Source organism: Thamnophis elegans, chromosome 15 (genome assembly GCF_009769535.1).
Source record: "Thamnophis elegans isolate rThaEle1 chromosome 15, rThaEle1.pri, whole genome shotgun sequence".
Taxonomy (NCBI): domain Eukaryota; kingdom Metazoa; phylum Chordata; class Lepidosauria; order Squamata; family Colubridae; genus Thamnophis; species Thamnophis elegans.
In genome coordinates this window covers 40892405-40914226 of record NC_045555.1, presented here as the reverse complement: position 1 = coordinate 40914226, position 21822 = coordinate 40892405, and the positions used below count along the sequence as shown (strand labels likewise).

At 39.8% G+C, this 21822-nt stretch overlaps 1 protein-coding gene across 1 annotated transcript in view; it reads right to left on the bottom strand.

Moving 5' to 3' along the window:
- The window catches only part of PCDH15 (protocadherin related 15), a 532120-nt gene that overhangs the window by 400104 nt on the left and 110194 nt on the right, over positions 1 to 21822 (bottom strand). The window contains exon 3 of the mRNA XM_032231542.1: positions 12166 to 12231. Within this exon, the coding sequence (XP_032087433.1) occupies positions 12166 to 12231 (66 nt within the window). The remainder of the gene's footprint in view (positions 1 to 12165; positions 12232 to 21822) is intronic.

Sequence of the window (21822 nt, the reverse complement as noted above, 5' to 3'; positions counted from 1 at the left end):
TACTAAAAAAATGTATTCATTTCCTTATCCTGGTAAAATAAGTATTGCTTATCCTCAGATCAAGGTTTTTTTAAAAAAAATATTTCTCAAAACATTCAATTCTTGTGTTAAATGTTTGAAAATATGCCTTGCTGCTGCTACAGAACAATTCAGAAATTTGTCTGTGAACTTAAGTTAGAACCAAAAAGATTTTCTGAGGCTGTCTCCTTCCTTGAAAACTTATTTAAGTGAAAAATAAATTATTAAAATGATTATTATTACAAATACAGGCAATGATTTTGTATTTTGTATTAGATCTGGACTGACATTTCACTGATTGCTAGTAAAGGCAATTTAGGATTAAAAGCTAGTGTTGGTCCCATTCATATAATATAGTACTTAAAATGAACTGTTTAACTCACATATTTGTATGCCTTAAATATAGAAATATGTACTATGGAAATTTAGAAAAAAAAATTCTTCCCACTCCTCCAGTTCCAGTAGAAAGGGCATGCTACATTGATCAGGATTATAATAATCCACATTTTTGCATTGAAATGGCTGAATTAAAGAGAATAAAAGAATTGTAATAAAATGTACCTGTTGTGGCCCAGCAGGATCCGGTTGAGCTGCTGATGGACTTGGATAGTGAGGAACAATATGAGTCTGCCATGGAAGATGTGGAGGATCCTGGGCAAGGTTCAGAATCAGAGCAGGGACCAGAGAGGCTGGTTGACCACCAGGAGGCACCTGATGCGTGGAGCAGTGGAGAAGATCAGAAGCAGTTTGTCCCTGATGCGAGATTGCATAGGGACGAGAAACCGAAGCAGCAACTCCGTAGGCAGTCTCATAGACGATAATTACGCACAGGTGTTTGTGCCTGGACCCCTCCCAAGAGAGTTTATAAGTGAAGCATTTGGAGGGGACATTTGCAGGACACAACCGTTCGAACTATTATTGAAGAAATCTGTGTTCCAGTCGTGTCTTGTGGAATTATCTGCGTTGCTTTCTTGGAGCTTCTGGGTTGCTGCCAAATCGATTGTTTTGGACGTGAGTTTGTCTGGGCCTTCAGCCAAAGGACGGTTATCACACTCATTAAATAGTGGCAAACAGCCAAGCCTGTGTTCTGGTTTATTCACAGGCCAAGGGGGGGTCAGAAAAGTTTGTTTCCTGCCCTAAAACAAAAGCTGTAAATATCATCACCATGGAGCAGCTACATGCGAAAACACCCAACTTGCACAGCAGTTGGCCTTGCTGGCTGCTCAGCTTCAAGGGCATTCAACCCCCCCGGGCCTCGGAGGAAATGTCCGGTTGCTATGCCGGATAAGTTTGACGGCAACTAAGCCATGTTTCCAGTTTTCTTGGGACAATGCCAGCTTTTTATCAGTCTGAGAGAAGAGGACTGATTGACAGCCCTCCCGGCACTTGATCTTGGCAGCACACAGGTAGTCTGTCTGGTAGTCTACCGGGGATTCCAGCCCATGCCCTGGTCTATTCCGCGGCTACCACGAATTTCATAGAAGAGGCATTTGTGACCAGTATGTCATCCCTTTGTGCCCGGTAGACCCACCGATGCTGGTCGAGACCATTGATGGCCGGAAACTTCGGTCTGGGCCTATCAAGGCCGCAATGCAGCCCTTGTGCCTAGGCTTCCCGTTGCCACAATGTGTCGGCAACACCCGTCACATATGTGCAGGCCAGGTGCTGAGTTCGCCCAGGGTGTCATTGCCACTGGACTTAGCGGAGTTTGCGGACCTCTTCAGCGAGCAGGAGGCGGACCAACTGCCACCGCACTGGCCTTATAACTGCCCCATTGACCCGACACGAAGCTCCCTGTGGGTCACCTGTACTCCATGTCCAAGCGGAGTTGGCTGCATTGTTGGACTTTCTAGAGAAGAACCTTGTCCAGGGTTTTATCCACGTCTTCACCACTGTCTGCCCCAATCTTGTTCATCAAGAAGAAGACCAGGGATCTGAGACTCTGCTGTGATTACCGTCACTTGAATGTGACCACAGTACACAACTGTTACCCTTTGCCCCTGATTCCTGAGTTGCTGGAGCGGCTCCGGAAGGTGACGGTGTTCACAAAACTGGACTTGTGTGGCTTCCATCCCGCTTCCATCCCAGACAGTTTTGCCCGTCGAATCCTTCACTGCAGTTACGGCCTCGGATACAGGACATGCAGTGGCACGAAAGTGGGTGGAGCAACGGAACGCAGGGTTAGAGCCGGCTTCCCCATGGACTTTTGACTATGACCTCTTGAGGTACCGGGACAGACTCTATGTAACCACGGGGCCCCTCCGGGGACTTATTCTCTCGCAGTGCCATGACAATCCGGCGGCGGGACATTTTGGCCTTTTCAAGACTTTGAACCTGATCTCCCGTAACTTCTGGTGGCCCCGCTAATGACACAACGTACAGACATATGTTACTTCTTGTGTACAGTGTCAGTAGGCCAGGTCAGCGACAGGAGGATTGGGCAGGATTCAGACTCGGAGCAGGGACCAGAGAGGCTGGTTGGCCACAAGGAGGTACCTGATTCATGGAGCAGTGGCGAAGATCAGAGGCAGTTTGTCCCTGATGCGAGATTGTGTAGGGCTGAGAAATGGAAGCAGCAACTCCGTAGGCAGTCTCATAGACAATAATTACGCACGGGTGTTTGTGCCTGGGCCCCTTCCAAGAGGGTTTATAAGTGAGGCGTTGGGAGGGGACATTTGCAGGAAACAACCGTTCGAACTATTATTGAAGAAATCTGTGTTCTAGTCGTGTCTTGTGGAATTATCTGCATTGCTTTCTTGGAGCTTCTGGGTTGCTGCCAACCGATTGTTTTGGACGTGAGTTTGTCTGGGCCTTCAGCCAAAGGACTGGTTATCACATTCATTAAATAGTGGCAGACAGCCAAGCCTGTGTTCTGGTTATACATAGGCCAGGGGGGGGGGGGTGTTCAGAACAGTACCTGTCCATAGTTCAGGAGAGGCATGATAAGAAACCGCAGATTGGCCCAATGGTTTTTCTAAATTTGTTGCTTTCCAAATATGCTTCTAAATGTACTTTGTGAGCAACGACATTGTAGGTTTTTTTTTTTTTTTTGCTTTTTATCTATTTTATATAAAGCATTTCCTGCTTTTGTAACCAAATAAAGTATAAAGACAAGCTGAATAAATCATTTGGGGTTCCTTCTAGGTTTATGATAGGACCCACCTTTGTCCAGATATGAATTAATACGTGATTCAGAAAAATTGAATTCTGTACCTTTTTTACGTGTCAGGCCAAATCTAGTGTTCCTACTTAAAAAGTGGGCCATAGATGGTGAGTCTTCTCAGCTGTGGCACTGAGGTAGCCCCCCATCTAAGACAATGGTTCCCAACCTTTTTTTGGCCACGCCCCACCTAAGCGTCTCTAAAATCCTGATGCCCCACCCCCACCCCCAGTGACATATAATTCTTACATTACTGAAAATGTGAACTCTACTCACGTGGAAGAAGCCTAAAAGGCCATTGACTTGGTTTAAACAAGGTTCAAATTGCACCCATTAAAAATCAAATTGGCTCCCTCTGGGGTCTGGGTCCCATGTTGGGAACCGCTGGTCTAAGATGAGTCCTGACTTTCTGAATGGCCCTGAAAATGTAGATGTTTGATCATGTCTGGGAACCCCAAGGAATTGGTAAATTAATAGGATGACTCCATTATTATTCATAGCCCTTCACCATTATTTTATTTTTAACTGAATTTTGCATATTTTAATGTTTTTTAATTTATAATAGTAGCTTAATGTATAATAGTAACTTAATTTATTATTGGGTTTTTTAAATTTCTTACACACCACCCAGAATCATTTGCTTTGTGAGATGGGTGCCTATATACAATACATTTGAAAAAAATGGATAAATAAATATGATGCATTAATGAAGCAACTAGAATAGGAACATGTTTATTTTGAAAAGAATAGTTATTTACAATGAAGCAGCACTCAAATCATTATTTTTATGAATACATAAGTGGTTTTAAATCTGAAACACACTGAAAAATATTCTAATATATTCTGTTCTAGTACTTTAACCCTTTAGTACACAAGCTTGATTTTGAGTGGTAACCCTTTCTATCATGTAATTGGATGGATGGATAGATAGATAGATAGATAGATAGATAGATAGATAGATAGATAGATAGATAGATAGATTATATATACACATATATACATACATACATACATACATACATACATACATACATACATACATACCCAGGTTCAAATCCCAGTAAGGGTATGGCTAGCTGATGAGAGCTAAATAGCTTGAAATAGATCTATACTAGTCTCCCTTTATTTATTTATCAGCACAAATAAAAAAACACAAATATAACAAAGGCAACAGTAAAAATGTTGGGTTTCTGTCGTGATGGACTCTTGTGACGAGCCGATTGACAGATGATGGAAGCAGTTAGCTTCCTCCCATAATTGGGGCTTACCAGGGGTTGTAAATATATATATATATATATATATATATATATATATATATATATATATATATATATATATATATATATGTGTGTGTGTGTGTGTGTGTGTGTGTGTGTGTGTGTGTGTGTGTGTGTGTGTGTGTGTGTGTGTACAGTATATATGTATATACACTATACATAAAGTTCCATAGATTAGCTAACTGTCCTATACCCTTCTTCAGATTCATGAATCAAATATTTTTTTTGATATTTTGGACAAATATGTAGTGGTTTATTGGATGATATCCTGGGGTTTTTGTTTTTTGTTTTGTTGGTTCTGTCTTTGCATGAGGCTCATGTTTATAGTATTTTGGAGTGACTACCAAGACAATTCTTTTTCTCAAATTGGAGAAATGTTCATTTGATCATCCTTAGATGGGTTACTTGGATTACTGGATCTCTACAGAGAGCATACAAATGGATCCTACATCTATGCCATCATGGCAAGTACCTATAAATGTGGAGGATATTAGCATTTTTATAGAGAAAGTTCATCTCTAAATTATTCATGTCTTCATTTTCTCTGGATTCACCTTTATCTCTGACTAAGTAGTAGGGGATCTCTGAATATTTATCTTTTCGACAGATTTCTTCAGCCTCTATGTGTTTAAAGTAACGTAGTGCTATGTGATTATTAAGATGTCTCACTGAATAAATTAGTTCAGGTCAAAATTTATTTTGTTCCTTTATTTTGTTTTCTGTACACTAAAAGTTTCCTTATTTTCTTGGCAGAGTTCTAGAGCAATATTAAATTTGTTGTCAGAACTGGTAACTCCTATTGATTTAACTAAATCAGTTATATTGTAACAAGCAAAGTTGTAATTTTTCAAGTAAGCAGATAAGTGGGCAGAAGACATCAGGAAGAAGTGGCAAAGAAAAAACAAGTGATGAAGAAAGGCATTTGCACCGTGACACCATGACATATCTTTTTTATGTTTGCATTATCATGGTTAGAAGAGCTATGGTGGTGCAGTGGTTAGAATGCATTTTACTACCATGAGTTTGATCCTGACCAACAGCAAGTTGACTCAGCCTTCCATCCTTCTAACGCCAGTAAAATCCGGAGGCAAATTGTTGGGTTCTATAAACTCCTTAGAGAGGGCTGTAAATCACTATGAAGTGATATATAAGTCTATTGCTATTGATCGATATAGTAGCTAAGAGTGGACAAAGCAGCTGATTGGCCTACTGGTTATTGAATTCCTAATCAACATGGTGTCTTCCTTTTAACACAGTTTTTCTGGAGAAAAATTTCACTCGAGTTTCTGTCAATGTCTACTCCAAAGTTAGAAGAGCTGGAACGTTTATTATAAAAGAGAATTTCATTCTACTGTAATTTTAAAAGCAAGAATATATTCTGCTTAAAGCCTGAATCTTTTTTAAGTCAGAAAATGTGTAAAGAAAGTCTCATTTTATGTTTTCTTTCTGAGTGACTTTTCAGTTATTTCCCCCTTCTTGAAATATCACAGTCCTTAAATATCTGACTTTAAAAAAAAATCTTATTATACACTTCCATAAAAACATTTATTTGTGTTCAGAAGTTCTTATATTCTTACTGCTAAGTACAGAATACCTGTCATTTTAACTGACTGATTTATAAATAATGGATTTCTGTCTATAACTATCAATCCAGAATTGGTAGCATAAATGGTTTCTAATGCAAAGTGCTTAGTAGCTTGTAAGAGTTTAAAAATGCTTTAAACAGTTGTGATTTTCTTTCATTATTTTAAAAGTGTGTCTGAAAACCTATTCAATGTATTGCCCTAAAATTTTAAAAGCGTTTAAACCACAGGTGGATTAGTATTCTAAGAACCTTGCAGACTAATTGCAGTGTTTCCTTTTCACTGAAATCAAAAGAATCTTATGCGAAGTGATGCATGTCACTTCCATCTAACTTAGGATGAAATCTATTTTAAATAATTAAATATCTGCACAGAGTATCTTTGATTATCATTCCATTTATTACCAGAATGCCCTGTGTAGATTGAAGCACTGTTGCTGAAGCAGGACTGAGCGAAAATAATTCAGGGAGTTGTCCAAGAAGAAAGAATATTTAAAAAATATACTGTTTGATAAGTGTTCAGCATAGGCCTTATTAATTTAGAACTTAAAAAGAGAAAGGGTTTACCACTGGAAATGCACAGAACAATTATAAGGTAGCAGACCCTGAATTTATAGAAACTCTGTCCTGAAATCAAAAGTAGTCAGAAAAAAATCCTCCAAAGACCAAAACAATTATATATATATTTCCAATACACTGAACTAAAGTCCCCTCCATATATGCCTCTTGGGCTGTTGGGGTTCCACCACAAAACCGCGGACGACAAAATCGCGGTCGACGAAAGCGCGTATGTGACATCATCACAGCGCGACGAAAAAGATCGAAAAATGTAAAAATAAAGCGAAAACCTTACCCTAACCCCCCCAAACCTAACCCTAAACCTAACCCTAAACCTAACCCTAAACCTAACCCTTAACCTAACGAAAAACGTAACGCTAGCCCTTAACCTAACGCTAAACGTAACGCTAAACCTAACCCTAACCCTTAACCTAACCCTAACCCTAACCCTTAACCTAACCCTTACCTTTATGTGAATCGGCTTGCTGTAATTTAATTTTTATTTCAATTTTTCGATCTTTTTCGTCGTGTTGTGATGACGTCACATACGCGATTTCGTCGACCACGCTTTTGTGGAACGCGGTTTTGACGGGTCACGGGGCTGTTCCCCTGTGATTCCATCACACCTTCTGTAGGGAGCCATTTTCCTTCTACTAGTCCTTAAGGAAAACTTGTACTCAGTTGGATTCCCTCTATTTTGTTTTTATTTATCGGATTTTATGCTGTCTGACTTCCCAACAGCTCTGGGTGTCTCATGACAACTCAAACAAGGAGAAACAATAAAACCAATTAGAAAGATAAAAGATGATGTGAACAACAGATGGGAATGAAACAAGAGGATGTTCCTCCGCTTCACCAAAGGCGTGGATATAATGTGAGGTGTTAGAATAACCTTGGAGAACAAGAGGAAGAGCTGAAACCAAGGCAAAAGTCATATAAAAGAAATTGGAGTCCAGGGGAGAAAGGTAATTTGAGAAAGCAACTCAGACAGGACCCTCCCTAGTTTTTATAAAGCTAAAGAGAGGGAGTGGCAACACATTCAGACTTGAAAAAAAATCTATTAATGTAATGTAACCTTATAATAAAATTAGTTTTGAAATTTATGGCTGTGGTCTCCTAGTCTGGTCTACCTTCAAGGGCTGGCACTAGCTGAAGAGCCATTAGCTATTAGTCTTTTTACCTTGGGGGGGAGGTGTAATCTAGATCTTGGGGGGGGGGGATATCTAGATTTTAAACATAGCAATATCAGTTAGACTTATATACCGCTTCATAGGGCTTTCAGCCCTCTCTAAGTGGTTTACAGAGTCAGCATATTGCCCCCAACAACAATCCGGGTCCTCATTTTACCCACAAGGATGGAAGGCTGAGTCAACCCTGAGCCGGTGAGATTTGAACAGCCAAACTGCAGAACTGCAGTCAGCTGAAGTAGCCTGCAGTGCTGCATTTAACCACTGCGCCACCTTGGCTCTTGTAAACATGGACACTTTAAACCCCAAAATACCCAAGGATAAAATACAAACTGGGCAATGGGATATGCAGTACAATGCAGTTGTACATTGTATATGAGACATGTACAGATCTGTACATTGAAAAAAACAAAACAACCACTTCACAAACACACAGCATACCATAGGAGAACAAACCTATCAGGACAAGATTCAGCAGTCCATCTGAAATTAAAAGACAAAGGGCACTACGTTGAAGACAGCAAATCCACATTCTGGACACAGAGGACTGCTGGCTTGAATGAGAGCTCAAAGGGCCCGTTTATGGTAAGATTGAACAGCCCCCTATGATTTTTAGGGAGTGATACAATATCACCCACAATATCAGTCCTTTTAGCTATTCCGGTGAGGTTCCATACCTATTTGCACGATTCCGATGTGCCTGAGGACCAGGGGTGGGTTTCTCGCCCCGTTCCAACCGGTTTGTTTGGAACGGGGCCGATGGTGTCCTCGTGCACGTGCGCAGTGCACGCATGCGTACTAGCCCCTGTGCGATGCTCCAGCTGCTCCTGGAGGATCGCGCAGGCGCTGTGTGCATTCTGCGCATGCGTGGAAGCGTAGAACTCGTCAAAACCGGGTAAGAAACGCGGGCGGGCGGGTAGATCCTTCGGCGTTCCCGGAAGTTACTTACAGGGACCGCCACGAACCGCCTGAAACCCACCCCTGCTGAGGACACAAATAAACCTCCAAGTGGCCTCAATGACTCTCAGAAAGAGTGCTAATGACCAGATGACTATGCCATAGGAATATGGAGGAATATGAATCCTCCCATCCTCCACCTGTCAGTCTCCAAGGAAAAACAAAATCTGGGTTGCCTTTTGAAAAAGCACCTTTGGGAGAATTTTGGGTGGGGAGACCTCATTCCAGAGAGCAGGTGCTGCAAAAGACAAGAAACATTTTTGGGATCCTGATAGATTGCATTGTTTAACTGAAGGAACCCTGAGCACATCAACCCTGCAAGATTGAATAATCTGGTCAGTTACCATAGGAGAAGATGGTTCCTATAACGTGCAATATCCCCTATATGTGGGCAAGGTGAATACTAGGGGAAAATACTTATGACACATCTTGTTCATCTTTTACATATCATTATTGAATATGAAAAGTTGAAATTGTTTATTTATAATTTCACTACTCATAAAAAGGTAAAAGAAGGTAAAGGTTCCTCTTGCACATATGTGCTAGTCATTCCCGATGCTCATCTCTCTTTCAAAGCTGAAGAGGTAGCGCTTTCCAAAGACGTCTCGGTGGTCATGTGGCCGGCATGACTAAATGCCAAAGGTGCATGGAACGCTGTTAGCAAAGGTGGTCCCTGTTTTTCTACTTGCATTTTTTACATGCTTTTGAACTGCTAGGTTGGCAGAAGCTGGGACAAGTAACGGGAGCTCACTCCATTATGTAGCACTAGGGATTCGAACTGCTGAACTGCCGACCTTCTGATTGATAAGCTCAGCGTCTTAGCCACTGAGCGACCATGTCTGTATTTCACTACTCATATGCAGTACAACTTAGTTAAAATATGTCTCTGGGGTGAATTTTTGATACATTCCTTTGGCTTAAAAATGAAGATTTTTTTTTAAGACTAGTCACCAATACAATAATACAACTTCTTATCCTGCTTTTTAAGATCAACACAGAACAAGATCACAGGAAACAGGACAAAAGGAACATGCAGTATGTGTTAAAAAAACATAGATGGTCAGAAACTTTGTTCATAGTTTACACCAAACAGAAGCACCACAGTTTATTGGATATTGAAATCCTCAGAATAAAACAAGATTATTATTATTTTTACTTCTTTTATTCGTCTCCTTATAATTTTCCCAGGAAATCTCAATCTGAACAATAACTTTTCCAAACAGTGGTGTACTGCGTTACTTCCTGGATGCCTTCCCTAATGATAGTTTTCAAAATCTACAAATTTCCAAATGTCATAATAGAAGCACATGATAGAAGCATTTCATATCCACTGTAAGGAAATAATTTCAAAATATTATGGCCTTCCCTTATTTCATTTTCTTATTTGGGAGAATTAACAATTTTGGTTATTTTCCAAAAGATGAATAAGGGAAAAATACTTCAGAAACTTTTATAAATAATCCTCCTCACCCCTCCTCCTCACATACACACACATATCACACAGCCACAGTCACAGTCACAGCCACAGCCACAGACTGATAGCTTCCGATAACACCTCCATTCCTTCATTCCTTTTGAAATGCTTTTATCCAGATTTAGTATATAAGTTATCCTTGATTTAGAACCACAATTAAGACTCAATAGGATCATTAAGTGAGACATCACGTGACTTGACCCTAGTTTCCAACCATTTTCAGCAAGGTCATTAAGTGAATCACTACAATTGTTAAGTGAATCAACATGATTAAGCAAATCCAGCTTCCCTGATAGATGCTACTTGTTGGAAACTGGCTGGTAAGGTCAAAAATCATGATCAAGTGATCACATGCTCCTGAAAATGTTTGCAAATGTGAGCCAGTACCCGATTGAGATCTGCCAGGATGGTGCAAAGACAAGTCACAAATCACTCTCTCTGAAACCATTGCAACTTTGAATCATTGTTACATGAATGGTTGTAAGTTGAGGATTCCCTGTACAAATGCATTAATTAAAATGGCAACGTCTCCTAAAATTCAGATTTTAAATGCATAGGACAATGTCATGCAGAATGCCTTGGTTCGAAGCCTGAAAACCACACAAATAAGGCTGAAAGCAAAAAACAATAGTTCTAAAACCAATCAATTACCATACTTTTTGGACTATAAGACGCACCAGTGTATAAGACACAGCAAGATTTCAAAGAGATAAGTAAGGGAAAAAAGTTTTTGTCTTCCCCGGCCCCCAGAAGTACTCTGCAGACTTCAACAGGGCTGGGGGCAGGCAAAAACACCCCGATTTAGCAAAAAGGGAGGCACTTTTGCCTTCCCCAGCCCTGCTGAAGCTTGCAGAGGGCTGCTGGGGACTGGGGGAAGACCAAAACTTCTCAGTTTTTGTGAAAAACGGCCCATTTTCACAAAAATGGGATGCGGGGATGGGGCTTCGGGAGCCCCAAAATGGCTGTATTTGGTGTATTAACATGCACCAATATTTCCACACACTTTTATGGGGGGGAAAGGAGTGTCTTATACTCTGAAAAACATGTTAGTTGATGTCCATTTGCTCCTGAACCTGTGATGTTATGTCTTTCCTTCAGTTCTCAATAACGGCTAAAGAGCAAAACATCAGATTAATACTTGCAATCACATTAGGCAAATGATTTATCACTGAAAAGCATGTTGCGATGACCCAAGTTGTGGCCCAAAGGTAAAACAGCCAGAGAACCAGTATGAGTCCCTTTATTAACACCAACTGTGCCCTCAACATCCCTTTCATTCTCTGGCCTGGAGAAAATGTCTTCCACAAACCTGCAAATACTCCAGCCAAAATGCAGTAAACAGAGTTCATCACTCCAGCAGAACATGACAGTGAGTCCCAGGAGTGAAGGATAATTCCAGCAGGATGAGATAAGCACACCAAAGGTCGTCAATAATTCAAGCAGTCGGGAGGAATGTCAGGAATGCAGGCCACCGCTCTACACAAGGTGAACTTGGCCTTCATTCCTGACAAACGGCCCTTCCTATTGCCTCTCCTTTAAATTCCATCCCCAGGTGCGCCTTGTGAAGGGAATCGGGATCCTTTCCTTCCTCGTAAGTCACGCAACCCATTGCTCTTTTCTGTGTTCTTCCCTGCACTCTCTAGGATGAGAAGGGGGTGGGCCTTGATCTTCATCCGAACCCCTCTCCCTTGTTCTAACTCTCCCCTGCTCTGCCCAGCCTGACTTTGCCGTTCCCTAGTTTCCCCCCCAGCCAACGGAACCATTCTCCTGCTCTCTGTCAGCTGTTCGTCTTCCATCTCAGAGTCAGACTCCAATGGGGACATGACACATGTAAACTTCCCAACTCAATATACCAGAAAACAGAATACAAAACCATTTTGTTGCTGTTAATAAACGTATATATTATTTATGGTGGCATAAGAAATAGTCTCACAATTTAGATACATACTCACCATTCCGACTTTCTTCATCAATTGGAACTATTGTTGCTGGAGGTCCTGCCCTGGCCAACTTGCAGTCTATAAATATAAAAATAAGAGTTATTCTACAGGCTATAAATTTTGGCATGCAAGACAGAATTTGTTGGTAATCATTTTAACAAAGTACGGTGAATAAAAGTTGTAAAACAATCTGTGTTCGGTGCTATCAACTTCCATAATGTTCAGCCAGATTTTACCTGACTCTTAATTATGACTACATGTAACACAAGGTTTTTCTTTAGAAAACTTTATCCAGGAGTATATTTTTCTTTAAATCCAACGTACATTGTTTTACTATAATTTGCTTCTTAAATTTCATATGTTTGGAACATATCTACAAATACAAGGCCTTTACCATAACACAACACAATAAACAACATTGTTTTGTTTTTAATCACGTCTTGTGCTAAACAGAAACTAGTTTGGAACAGAGGGTTTTTCTAGACATAGATGATGCGATGGTAATTTAAACCACAATAAAAACAGAAGAAACGATTACAGAAATAAATCATAATTAAAGCTTCACAGGAGAAAGACACATAATTGAAATTTAATTGCAGCACAAGTCTCTAATTAGACTGAATGGAATTTCAACAAAGTTTTAAACAGAGCCACAGTGAAAAACAGACAAGCAATTTTCAGGAAGTTTCACAGTTGGCCTTCTTACCCTCATACTGCCAGTCTGCAAGGAAGTTAAGAGTCATCAGTGGAAGCAAAGCAGAATAATGAAAGAAAATAAGTAAGATTTTGTTATGGTTTATTGACATTTTTAAAAATAACATATATAAAGCAGTAAAAGCAGAGAACCGAGGTAAAAGTGTAACAGTAAACCAATTGTACCAGTAGGGAAGATCTTTACACTACACTAGTAGAAATGAAGTATTCTCAAATGGAAAAGGGGGAAAAGTTACCCATAACTAAATAGGTTTAAAATAAACCACCAGTTGTCTTTAAAAAATCTGAAAACAGAAGAAAACAAGCTGACATCTAACAACGGAAAGAAAAATTAAGTCAACAATGCTTTGAGGAAATGAAATAGAAATTGCTCATTAAAATATCAAGAGAATTTACCAACATCTTTCAAGTTAATGAAGGATACAACACATAATTAGTCAGGTTTCTCCAAAGTGACTTAATCATAAATATTACTTCATGAACTGAGCCTAATAATTGTATTTCAATATGCAAAATGGGGTTAATTTTCAAAGACAGAATGGTTTCAAATTAAAAGTTTTGTTTGTCTTGAGCTGCTTCAGAGAGTTTTCACACTTTGAAAACAATTTGGAATTATCAAGTTAAGAGAAAGGGTTTATGTTAATGAAGGAAGGTTGGTGATTTTTCTGGGTTACAATTTCGTGAGAAACATCCCTTATTATCCCTGGGGACACCCAACTCTCTGAACTAATTTTAGACATACAAAAATACTCAGCTTCATAACTGAAAAGGCATTTGATGGTGATTTCATAATGCATTACAATGTTGTATAAACCCTATCTTTGTTAATGATTTATTGCTATAATGATGTATATTGAATTATTCCCACATTTATCCATTCACTGTACTTGAACCAATTCCGTTGAGACTTTATGCCTGCATACATATTTGTTAACATGTAGAAGGTTTTATTTTCATCCCTTGCAGGATTCTGTTTACAAAATAAGTTTCAATTACCTCCACCAGACCGATTAGATCGCACAGACTAGGCCTCCTCCGAATTCCATCCGCCGGCCAGTGTTGACTGGCGACTACCCGGAGGAGAGCCTTCTCTGTTGCTGCTCCGACCCTCTGGAATGAACTCCCCGTGGAGATTCGAACCCTCACCACCCTCCAGGCCTTCCGCATAGCCCTTAAAACCTGGCTGTTCCGACAGGCCTGGGGCTAAAGAATCGTTGCCCCTATCTCGAATGGTATGATTGTTACGTTTTAATTATGTATTGTTTTGTGTTGTTGTCAATGGTCTGCATCCCCCTTCCCTTGTTTGAGTTGTGAGCCGCCCTGAGTCCCTTTAGGGAAAAGGGCAGCATACAAATGAAATAAAACTCTAAAAAAACTCTAAACTCAAGAAATATTACTGCAGCCTTTATTCCAACGGATAAACCTGGGTTGCCTAAATTCCATACAAGATATATTTAATGTTCAAAAGAACCTTGAGCTTTTGAATTAAATTTTACAAGTCAGTGACCATTGAAATACATACCTGTATATTGCTTGGGTTGAAAAGATATAAAGCTATCACTTTCTACACCTGTAATATTTTTATGGAAAAGATTCATACTTTCTTTCTTTTTACACCATCATTCATGTTTTAAATTAACGATATTTCTTCCGTATATCCCATCTGTTCTTTAACGATAGTGTTTAGATGGCTGTTTTATTGCAGCCGTGCTCTCATTGTCAAAAATAAATTGATCAGGAATAGCCATAGTGATCTTCATGGACAAGTGGGAAATAGCTATTATATGCCTACGTGTCTTAATGGATATCAGGACTCTTTATATAGCTATGAGTCATGCCAACTGTATTATTTATGTATATTTGTATTACTAGAAACTAGAGAACCAGTTTGGTGTGGTGGTTAAGGCATCAGGATAGAAAACTGGGAGATTATGAGTTCTAGTTCCACCTTACGCACAAAGCCATCTGGGTGACCTTGGGCCAGTCACTTTCTCTCAGTTCTTGGAAGAAGCAATGGCAAACCATTTCTGAAAAACATTGTTCCAGACAGTTTCCGAGAATCAGACATGATTGAACAGAAGAAAAAAATGAATATTTCTATTGCACTGCAATCTTGGTGGTTCACAGAAGTTACAATAGCAGTTAACATAACCATGACGTATCGATCACAATGAATCTCCAATATATATGATAAAGCATAAAGTATCAGCTGTGAGTTTATATGCCTCATTCCAGAAAATGTCACATCCAAAATCAAAAATTCCATTTCCTGCTACATTCTGCTACCTATCCTCCGCGAGCTGCACTGGCTTCCCATTGGTCTCCGGACATGCTTCAAGGTGCTAGTCGTTACTTTTAAAGCCCTACATGGTATCGGACCTGGCTACCTGAGAGACCACCTCCTGCCAATTACCTCCCAGAGACCTATTAGATCGCACAGACTAGGCCTCCTCCAGATTCCATCTGCCGGTCAATGTCAGCTGGCGACTCCCCAGGGGAGGGCCTTCTCTGTAGCTGCTCCGGCCCTATGGAACGATCTCCCCGTTGAGATCCGGATCCTTACTACCCTTCTGGCCTTCCGCAAAGTGACCAAGACCTGGCTGTTCCGGCAGGCCTGGGGCTGTTGATTCATCCAGCCCCATTCTAAGTTATGAATGTTGTGGAATTTTTAATGTTGTTTTTTTATTTTTTGTATGTCCCCCTTTCCTTTTTTACCTGTAAGCCACCCTGAGTCTCTCGAGAGTGGGCGGCATACAAACCAATTAAATAAATAAATAAATAAATAAATAAATAAATAAATAAATAAATAAATAAATAAATAAATAAATAAATTCAGAAGGAAGCTAACACAAGAACCTAACTTAATTTCCATGGGGGGAGGGGGGATATTATAGAGGACTGCCGTTGCCACCAAAAAATCAGGTAAATTTATATAGCTCTAAGTACAATCCATTTTAGTAACTGGTAAAATAGATGGAAAAAAAATGGAGGGCCTTCATTATGTCCACTGCATGTTGAATGAAAATTCAATAAATAGTACATCTAACCTATTACCCATCTTTTGCTGCTAATAAACTCTCTCGTTTCCAATGAGCTTACTTTCAGATTTTGGAATAGATTGTAGATAAAGAACATTTGACCTAGGTCAGTGTGATTTAAACTCCAAGGCTACATGAAGTCTCCACCATGCCATTAGTTTATCTTACATTTATCAACAATGTGACTGGAGTAAACATTCAATGTTTCAATTAATTTAAGTGTCACAAGGTCTATGGACACTTAGATAGATTTTCTCCATGATGATCTCTCCCAAAACTGGACATTCAGGTATTTTTATTATTTTAATGTTTTCTTATACTTTTATGAATGCAAATAACACAATGATTGTATTAATGCATATGAATAATAATAACAATTGCTAATACCTTATATTTTGATTATGGTGGTATTTGTCCAGCATTAATTAAACATTAAGGCTATGATGATTTAGGTAACTTAACTTTGAAAGATAAGGAAAAATGTATTCAAAAGTATTTCTTGTTCGGAACCTACTTATATCTCTTCCAAATTAGTAATGAAGAAAAACTCAATTTGTTCATATCATTTCACTTAAATCCAGATCATTATTGTGCTAAATATCCCCCTATTTTCCCCCACAGGTAGCTATATATAAAACAGTGCTGAATACAGCTTCAAAACCCTTGAAAATATATCTCAGAATCTTTATATCACTACACATTAGAAATGGAAGTAATACAGAAGCTTAAAAACATTCACAGGTTAGATTATTTCCCCTACAGGCATTCTCAAAGAAGAATTAAAACTATTGCACTATACTTTTTTCACAGAAGAATATCATATACATCGTGAAGGAAATAGGGAATGAATGAGTAACAGAATAACATAGTTAGAAGGGACATTGGAGGTCCAACCCCTTGCTCATGCAGGAGACCCTACACCATTTCAGACAGTCTCGTCTTAAAAACTTCCAGTGTTGGAGCATTCACAACTTCTGGAAGCAAGTTGTTCCACTGGTTAATTGTTCTCACTGTTAGGAAATTTCTCCTTAATTCTAGCTTGCTACTCTCCTTAATTAGGTTCCATACATTGTTTCTCGTCTTGTCTTCTGGTGCTCTGGAGAATAGCTTGACTCCCTCTTCTTTGTGGTAGCCCTTCACATATTGGAACACTACTGTAATATCGCCCCAGTTCTTCTTGCCTAGACAAATTCAATTCCTGCAATCATGTGTTTTAGCCTCCCTCCCCCTAATCATTTTTGTTGCTCTTTTTTGCAGTCTTTCCAGAGTCTGTTTTGTAATATGGTGACCAAAACTGGATGCAGAATGAGAAAGCTGTTATGGTGAAATTTTATGAGTTATTCAGTCCTGAGAAAGAAAACACAAGAAGCTCAAAATAACCCTACTTTGATTTTCATTAGTATAAAATGGGGCACAAATAATCTTGTATGGGTTTTCAAGATTCTTTTCTTCTACCTTACTATAATAAAGATCATTTCTGGAATCCATGTCTTGCCGGTTTCTAGATCTTAATGCTAATCTTCAAAAGGCTGATGTAAATATGTCATTTCTCATTCATATCTCAAATCATTTGCATCATTTGCATTTTCTCTAAAGAAAGTCTATTTTGTTATCTCAGTTTGCTGCTTGTCTGGCTTTATTTTATAAAATAAAAGGAATGCAGGAACTAAAAACTAATTAAAAGGGTGCAAGAACTAAAAATATATTATTATTATATTCATTTATTGGAGTCTTTTTAGTAGTTTTACTGTTTTAAATGGGGTTTTATATTTTGTAAGCCGTCTTGAGTTGCCACGGGCAAATAGGCGGCAATATAAATTCAATTATAAATAAGTAAATAAGTAAATATATGAAGTTGTGAAAGCCCCAACACTGGAAGTCTTTAAGAAGATGTTGGATAGCCATTTGTCTGGAACGGTATAGGGTTTCGTGCCTAGGCAGGGGGTTGGACTAGAAGACCTCCAAGGTCCCTTCCAACTCTGCTATGGTATATATAAAAAATGAAGACCTGGTTGGCAATCCACAGCTATTTTATGCCAAATTTCCTCTATTACATAAGTGTTTCTTTTAATAACAGCAAGTCAGATATCCATGGGGCCCACCTGTTCAACCTTTTCTGTAGGTCACAAAATGGAAATAATTGTCAGTTGTTTTTTGTGTCCAGGCCCGGGGTGGGTTGCTGAGGGTTCGCATAGATTCGGGCGATCATCTAGCTAAGGATGTGCCCAGTTAGGTGAACTTGCAAATCCCACCCCTGGCTGGCCCCGCCCACCCCACCCACTCTGCCCTGCCACTCCCAGGAGTCTCCACACGGCCCATTTTGGATACCAGGTAAGTGAAGGGCCCACATGGAGGCAAAAACGGGCTTCCTGGAAGTTTTGGAAATCTGGAAACAGGCCCATTTCCACCTCCAGGGGGCCTTTGGGGCCCAGGGGACCCTGTTTTTGCCCTCCTGGAGGCTCGAAGAAAGCCTCTGGAGCCTGGGGAGGGTGAAAACACCCCCCCATGGTGCAGAAGGCCGACTAGGCAATGCCCACCATGGCCACACCCACCCAGCAACTGGACAGAGAATCCATTGCCAAAATTTTTGAAGCCCATCCCTGTCTCGGTCTAATATATTTACAGTATCTTGGAATGTTTGAAACTACCATCTATAAAGAAATAGCAGTAGTGTAAGTGTATGCTTTAAATCTCAACAATAGATTTAGGATTTCATCATCCTAGAAGCTTTGAACGTTGTCATCATATCTAACCTTCATTTCATCCGTTCTTAGTTTAAAAACCAGTTTCTTTGCAAATCAAGCTTCTTCCATAAATCTAAATGCAGTGATAAATTGCCCTATAGCATAAACGAAGCCTTAAGAAAATGAAATCCTTGAAAATTATGAGTAAATAAATAACAGTTCTTTGAGCTTGCTGATTATTTAAAGGAAACTCACAACACATTTGAAAAACGTAACTTTGCCACAATCTTTTTACAAAATTCTAAGTCTCGTATACTTAAGGGAAGTGTTAATTCAATGAGCTAACCCATGATTGTATTAGAAGTATTTTCAACACTTTAAATTATCTGCAACGCAAGTGTAAAAACAATAACTCATAATGTTTATTTGAAAATTCAGTGAATTAAAATAAATATGCCTTCAAAGAAAAAAAACACACAATAATCATAATAACTTAACAAAAATTAAATAAAGCTGCAACTTTCATTTGATATATATAGTGCCAGCCTTTGAGGTGCATGAGAGCTGAATACCAAAAGTCTTGAATATTAAAAAAAAAAAAAAAAAACTACCTAAAACTATTTTAAAATGTTATAACACAACTCTGAATATGCCTGTCCTTTCCTTGCCTATATCGTAAAGAATATAAGAGAGCGACGCGTTCAAACAGAATAGACTGCAAGTGACCTTGGAAGTCGAGGTGGTGCAGTGGGTAGAGTGCAGTACTGCAGGGCACTTCAGATGACTGCTAGTTCAGCAGTTCAGCGGTTCAAATCTCACCGGCTCAGGGTTGACTCAGCTTTCCATCCTTCCGAGGTGGGTGAAATGAGGACCCAGATTGTTGTTGGGGGCGATATGCTGACTCTGTAAACCGCTTAGAGAGGGCTGAAAGCCCTATGAAGCGGTATATAAGTCTAACTGCTATTGCTATTGCTAAGTCTTCTAGTCCAACCCGCTGCTCAAGTAGGAGACCCTATACCATTTCAGACAAGTGGCCTTCCAGTATCTTCTTAAAAGCCTTCAAGCAACCACAAGTTCGGAAGGCAACCTGTTAATTGTCCTCACTGTTAGGAAGTTTCTCCTCAATTCTAAGTTGCTTCTCTCCTTGATTAGTTTCCATCCATTGTTTCTTGTCCTGCCCTCAGGTGCTTTGGAGAATAGCTTGACTCCGTCTTCTTTGTGGCAGCCCCTCAAATATTGGAATATGATGTCACCCTTAGTCCTTCATTTCTGTAGACTGGCCAGACCCAAATCCTGCAACCGTACTTTATATGCTTTAGCCTCAGAGGTGGGTTCCTACCAGTTCGCACCTATTCGGTAGAACCGGTTCGTCAAATCTACCGAACCGGTTAGAAGAGGTTCCACCAGTGGACCCGGAAAGCAGGCCACACCTACAGAAGAAGTTCCAAAAAATTTTGAAACCCACCACTGGTCCTTGGATATGATTATTCTACACTATCATGCTCATATTTATAAAACTCAGTGCCTCTGTGAAAGGTAAGGATGACTACTGCGTTTGTGGCGCAATCAGAACATTGCGTGTGTTGAAGTTGTTTTAACGCAAACCAAAGATGCCTTTTAAAAAACAAATTTACATCCTATTCTTATGCAGGCCAGTGCTGTGTGTGAGGTAATTTATGGTGGTTCTGTCAAGTGTCGTCGGCATCTTCATATCCGGTCACATGGGCGGCAAGCCACTCCCATCCGGTCACATGGGCGGCAAGCCACTCCCACAAAGGAGGCCACACCCATAGAGTAGGTTCGAACAATTTTTGAAACCCACCACTGTTGAGCCTCCAGGTTTTTAATCATCTTAGTTGCTCTTGTCTGCACTTTTTCCAAAGTGTCAACATCTTTTTTGTAATGTGATGGCCAAAACTGAATGCACTATTCCAGGTGTGATCTTAGTCTGAGATCTTTCTCAAATTCCATTGTTGCTTTGGATTCTTCTCTTACCTGACTGTTCCTTGACTCTTCCTCCTGCTTCTCAATGTTATTTTTTCACATCCCATTACACAAAGATATATAAAGTTTTTTAGAGGGTTGATATCTAAAATAGCAGCTAAAATATACAACATGGTTACGAGACCATGGGTGCCTACAAGGAGAACGTGAGTACAGTTAACAGGGGTGAAATCCCTTTGCTACCGGTTCGGTACTGAGCCGAGGTGGCGCAGTGGTTAGAGTGCAGTACTGCAGCCACTTCAGCTGACTGCTATCTGCAGTTCGGCGGTTCAAATCTCACCGGCTCAAGGTTGACTCAGCCTTCCATCCTTCCGAGGTGGGTGAAATGAGGACCCAGACTGTGGGGGCGATATGCTGACTCTGTAAACCGCTTAGAGAGGGCTGAAAGCCCTATGAAGCAGTATATAAGTCTAACTGCTATTGCTATTGCTACTAGCGTGTGTGCACATTCGTGCATGTCAAAAATGGACCAGATGACGTCTGGGTGGGTGAGTGGAGCCCAGGAAATCCTGCTTTCTAACTAATATAAATTGCATGTCACAACTGATTGTCAGAAAAGCATTTTGTTTACTACTCATTCGGGTGAATCAGTAGTATTTTTACTACCAGTTTGGGCAAACCGGTCCAAACCGGTAGCATTTCACCCCTGACAGTTAAGTAAAAAAGAGTTCCTAAAATTTATTCTTTTGACTTGGGAGGAAATAATCTTGCTTTTAATTTATTATTATATTCTAACACAGGGACAATATTATGGAAGTTATGGGAACAATGGAGACCAGCCTTTGAAAGTCAACTGTTGACTTAGCCTTGTTCGTACAGCTGATTGGCCATTGTCAGAATAGACAGATAGACCATATGTGCCAGGGATCTGATCTAAGGGAGCACTGCTAATGATTGTATGTTCTTATGAAGAAGTGGGTTTTATAAATCAGCACAACTTAATCTATGCACATATTAATGGACTACAAAATCATGGGTACCCAAACAACATAAGATGGGACAAGAAATGATAGGTGAATCAATTCTAGTTTGGTCTTGAGTAATGTTTGCTCATATAGCCAGGAGTTAGAATCATAGCTGATGAATGAATCTAAGGTGAAGGGTTAGGATGGCCAGAGGCAATATGGATGCACAAAGGCTCTCCTACCAAACATTATGTACTACAGATCTCATAGGTCAAAGCTTACTCAATTTGAGTGATATTATTTTTATTTTTCATAACTGGAAGG